This window comes from Hakea prostrata, chromosome 3 (genome assembly GCF_041222555.1).
Source record: "Hakea prostrata isolate BN-2017 chromosome 3, UWA_Hpros_2, whole genome shotgun sequence".
Taxonomy (NCBI): domain Eukaryota; kingdom Viridiplantae; phylum Streptophyta; class Magnoliopsida; order Proteales; family Proteaceae; genus Hakea; species Hakea prostrata.
Window position 1 is genome coordinate 17,365,977 of NC_142602.1, and position 5,010 is coordinate 17,370,986.

Genomic DNA, 5,010 nt, shown 5'->3' on the forward strand with positions numbered 1-5,010 from the left:
GTCGACCACGGATCAGAATTAGAGTTTTTTATTTTTATTTTTTATTGTGATGAGAAAGGATCAGAATTAGAGTTGTTCAACCCAAACACTACATCTAAATCCATGCCCTACGGTAAGGGGCAAAGCTGCTGCTACTTACGATAAAGAACAGATAAACATAAGGCCATAAGGAGACTCAAGTTGGCACGAACATAGCCAAAGTGTTTTTTTTCCCCAAAAGAAACCTCTCATATGGATCACAAGGGGTTGGTTCAGTTGGCAAGTAAGAGGCCAAGAGTTTAAATACCCTTCAAGAGTTGTCTGTTGGAATAAGAAGGTGAGGTGGAAAAAAAGGGGTGAATTTTTTTGGTCCATTGGGATAAAAAAGTTGACAGATAAGCTTTTTTAAATTAAGAAAGATTGTCTGCTAAAATGATATATTAATTTTCCCACCCCATGTCATTTTAAAATCCCACAAATTATGTGAAATTTTATGAAAAAATGTGAAAAAACAACAAAATGAAACTCACATTTAACACTTCTCAAAATCCCTTCATTTCCTTTCCTTCTCCCTAAACCCCATTATATATGGAGTCTACATGTTTATTTCCTCCCCCTCCCTTTTTTTCACCCCACCTTTGCAAATAAATACAACCTTAAGAATTAGTAGAGGTACCTGTAAGGAAGCCAAGACACCTTAGATCCCCAAATAAAGGAACATTTGATGTGAAAAATGACGATTCTCCCAAAAGTGGGAGAACCACTAGCCGATGGTTCTTGTATTGCCCCTTCAAACACTCAGTTCTCTACAGTTTTATATCCCTGAACAGCGTTGTAGCCCTGTACGTAATACTGTTGCCTTAAAAAAAAGGTCTAAAATTAGCAAAAAACAGATGAAGATAGACAAAATATATTCAAATGAGATCCTTTTACCCCTCATCAGAATGTACATAACACAAGTACAGAATACAGAGCTGATAGCTCGCTACATTATCGACTCTCTAACAGTCATTCCTCAATTGAAAATTTGACCAGCTGCAGCAAGCTATGTGCTGTTCTCAAACTCCATGCGCCATGCTTCTCATATGATATTCTGCCATACATAGAAGAAGAAACCAGAAGTCCTTTCTCCATACAAGGTTACAGGTGCTGTTAGGCAATAATGACGCTTGGTTACCCTAAACCTGCCCAGAGCTGCAATCAAGATTATGAACAACCAATCAACACAAGGAAGAAAGTTTTGACATTCAATAAACAAGCAAATGTAGGAAAAGAAGATGGGGATGCTCACTCGTTCTTAGGCATTCATTTTACAAATGGCAAGCCAGATGGAACTCGTTGTGAATATTCCTCATACTGAGATCCAAAAAACTGCCTCAAGTAATACTCTTCATATCTGCAATGCCATATAGGAAATGTTCCAAGACAAACCTCCCATTGAAGAGATGATGTTCCATTCACCACTTGGTAGGAACTCACTAATCTAGGACCGCAAATCTGAAAATATTGACAGACTGGGTAAATTAAGCATAGCTTTCTATAAGACAAAAAGGGCAGACCCTGAAAAACATTTCATGAGAGACTGCTGTGACTTTCATTTTCTCCTGCATAAACAAGAAAAAGGATACTGTATTCGTGTTGCGAAGAAGTGCCAAGTAACCAGCATAAAAGCAACTACACATAAGGGATTGCAGAGCATTATTTGAGTACCAGTAGCCCAGATGAAAAAGCCAGAATATCCAGGATGACGAATGAACCTGTTGGGATATGTAATTGGTGAAGGCATATTAATGCCTAATAATCTCCAGATAAGATGCAAAACAGGATTTAAAAAGAAAAAAACTGCATCTACAATGCATGGGTTCCTGCAAAACAGCTAAAAATGTGAAAAGGATCCAAATCGAAGATTTTTAACTGAGACTGTAAGCTGGTGTCAAATCCTGACTGGAGCGTAGTTGTCAAGGCGTCGCCTTGCGCCTCGGCGCCTCAAATCGGCATCGCCTTATTTTTAGGCATGGCGCCCCCTGGTGAGGTGTCCCTCGCCCCCGGCGCCTTATATCCTTAGGCGTCCGCTTTTTTCTTTTTAAATCACATGAAAGATGCCAATTGAGGCTATATTGAATTACTTATTAGATTCCGATTGTAGTATTTTTGTTTGAACCTATTGCTATTTATAATGCGCTACATGTGATCAAAATAAAAACAAACAAATCGAGATAATGTTCTTCACTCGAATCTCACCTCTCCTCTCCTCTCACTCTCCTCTAATCCTAATCTCTTTCTCTTTTCCTCTCTTCTTCTCTTCGATTCCCGTGCGACACTCCGGCGCCGTGGCTAGCGCAGTGACTTCTTCTCTTGGTTTCTTCCTGCGCTTTTTATTTAGGACCTACTATGTGTGGTTTGTGTTGTTGGATGACTTGAGGTAGGCTAATATTAGTTTTTATTATATAAGATATGATAGATTTATAATGGATTAGAGTGAATGAGATGTACACTAAATTTCACTTAACGCCTCAACCGCCTTAAAAGCGCCTCGGAGGGCGCCTCATCGACTCATCGCCTCAACTAGCCTAAACCGCCTTGTATCGCCTCGTCGCCGTGACAACTATGCTGGAGTGATGAATTTGTGACCCAAGTCATTTTCTTTTACTTTTTTTTCAATGCATGAATCTAAGAGGACGGTCCTGGTCAAAGTCCTAATAACTTTAGGCAGAAAGGAGGTGGATTCAGTGAGATCAAGGGAAATAAAGCACTCATGAGTCATAAGTCCTCATTTTACTGTTGTGTTAATAATCGGAGAAAATATCACTTGAAACCATGCAATCAATACCGATCAATTCTACCAGAAAATGACAAGTTTTACAACATGATGGAGTTCTACAAGCACTAAGCACGTACCTGTAGATTCCATGAGTAACCAACACATGATGATCTTCATGACGAACCTTGATCATGTGTGTGAATGAACGGCCAGCTGTTATAATTGCAGCTTTGCGAATTACCTCCCCGATAAGCACCAGAACAAGACCAGTGTTGCTAATCCACCAATATTCCTTCAACCATGGCAGCAGAAGAATTTCAATGAAGTACTCCAAAAAAGAACAGCCCATTGCCAAAACATATTGTTTGCTGATCAGAAGAGCTGCAAATTAACCATAATCTAACTTCAAACTAGAAAAACACAAATATGTGACAGAAAAGGCAGTAAACTTAACAGTTCGCAAAGTTTTACTATCTCAGATTGTACACTCGACACTGAGCTGTTATTATGGATCCATGTGATTGAAGCTTCCACAATTTTCAAAAAAAAAACCAAGTTCATCAGTCATGTGCTCTAAAATATCATTTAAAATTGTAATTTTGACACTTAATGAATCCCACATGATAAAAAAAATTTGAAAGCTGGAAAGTTACTCATTTTTAACCATTTGCTGAAAATATATGGCCAATTAAGGAGAAGCATCTCCAAGAATATACAGGGAAGAGCACTCCACAAGATGTATAAAGCAGCAATAAATTAAAAAGCACACTGATATGTAATTACTGTTTTGAAAAGACACCAACAACACACTTTAAGTTCCAAATTTTGATACTTATTTCCATTATTCTAAAGAACATAAAATAAATAGAGGTTAAAAAAAGGCATTACTGGAATCCAGTGGGAGGATTCCATTGTTCCCCTAAATTTCTCAAGCAACCCAATGACAATGGTATCCAATGCTGAAGACCTCGGACATTGCTTCACTGAATGTAGCTATTGTCGGGCCACAACCAGATGCAGGTCCTTCTCTCTCAGGGTTATGGAAAATTTTGACTAGAATCAGTCGAACCTAGGATTTTTTGCAAAAGTTTGTGACAATTGAACTCAAACCCAGTCTTTATGACTATGCATTTCACTAACCCCCCGAGGAACAACCCCCTAATATAGTTGCTGTGAAGCATAAGTCCTGCGCCTTGTCCAACATGCAGAGGTGGTTTGACTTTAACTAAGAACATTGAAGCGATCACTATGGTCAACAAAGAGCACCATAGAGGACCTCAAGCAGCTTAATCCACAACTATGGGATATTACCATCAGTCCATCACAAACTGTAAGTAGGCTTTTTCCTCAATGGATTTTACCCAGCAAACCAACTAGATCTACAGCTAATAATAATTCAACATGCAAGTAGAGTCTAATGTAATCACTGATGCAATCAGGAATCTTCTGCAGGCTCATTGACAGACAGCACAGTCTGACTCTATAAGCAAAAACTCACTGATTCTTTGCCAACTCCATTATCAAGAACGAACTCTGTTCATAGCCCAGGAAGGTCGAAGCTCAATAAATGACACGTTCCATTCAAAATTGAGATTAGGTTAAAATTGATTCCAAGAAGCAACAACAAAGGATATCCCTCAAGAGTTCTCTATTTTGTTGGAATAGCTGCGGTCCATGACTCAAATTTTCTAGCTTTTTATTTGTAACATTTCCTTTCAACGAAGAAAAGAAAATTTTCATTACATAATGGGATCGTGGATATGTTTTTCTAATGAAATTCGGGAATAAAATGAACCAGCCAAGACAACTTAATGAGCCCTTCACAGAGTTATCTATTGGTTTTCTATGCTTCCGAAACCCATAAAACAACATAGATGAACAAAAGAGAGAGAGAACTTACAGTTCAACGTAACATTGGATCTACCATGAATAGAAACAGCTAGAAAATACTCTGAACCGTGAAAGAAGGCAACCGCGGCAATCATCTGAGACAACTGCCTGATAGCAGTGTAACCAAACATGTGCATCATTTTTGATAATGGAATCGATTGGAATATCAACTTCAATGGGAGAGTGTCGAACGAATAGAGCATGAAACACTGCAACTCGATTATGAACTTGGAAGTTGGAACCCTTCCCTACCAGATCTCGACTCCTTCGTTTCTTCCTGCTAGAGAAATCAAACCTGATTTTAGTCTAGCCAGGGCCTGATCAGGTCCTCGTCACTACTTTTCCGAACCAGGCGGTTCCCCTCGGGAGAGTGCGCAGAG

At 39.0% G+C, this 5,010-nt stretch overlaps 1 protein-coding gene across 1 annotated transcript; it reads right to left on the minus strand.

Moving 5' to 3' along the window:
* Positions 1-751: 751 nt before the first annotated feature.
* On the minus strand, positions 752-5,010 carry LOC149021285 (protein-S-isoprenylcysteine O-methyltransferase A-like). Its single transcript, XM_089149546.1, has 5 exons — positions 4,641-5,010; positions 2,878-3,121; positions 1,608-1,736; positions 1,271-1,375; positions 752-1,173 (listed from the first exon to the last, which is right to left on the minus strand). Exons 1-4 carry the CDS (start codon positions 4,831-4,833, stop codon positions 1,285-1,287), a joined length of 657 nt encoding a protein of 218 aa, XP_089005672.1. The 5' UTR covers positions 4,834-5,010; the 3' UTR covers positions 752-1,173; positions 1,271-1,284.

What these genes read in the sequence shown, in the direction of transcription:
- LOC149021285 (XM_089149546.1), bottom strand. Translation starts at nt 4,833, where the DNA reads ATGCTCTATTCGTTCGACACTCTCCCATTGAAGTTGATATTCCAATCG. An exon ending in ATCCAATGTTACGTTGAACT is followed by an intron (nt 3,122 to 4,640) that starts GTAAGTTCTCTC and finishes GTTAATTTGCAG; the next exon opens with CTCTTCTGATCAGCAAACAA. An exon ending in GTTACTCATGGAATCTACAG is followed by an intron (nt 1,737 to 2,877) that starts GTACGTGCTTAG and finishes ATATCCCAACAG; the next exon opens with GTTCATTCGTCATCCTGGAT.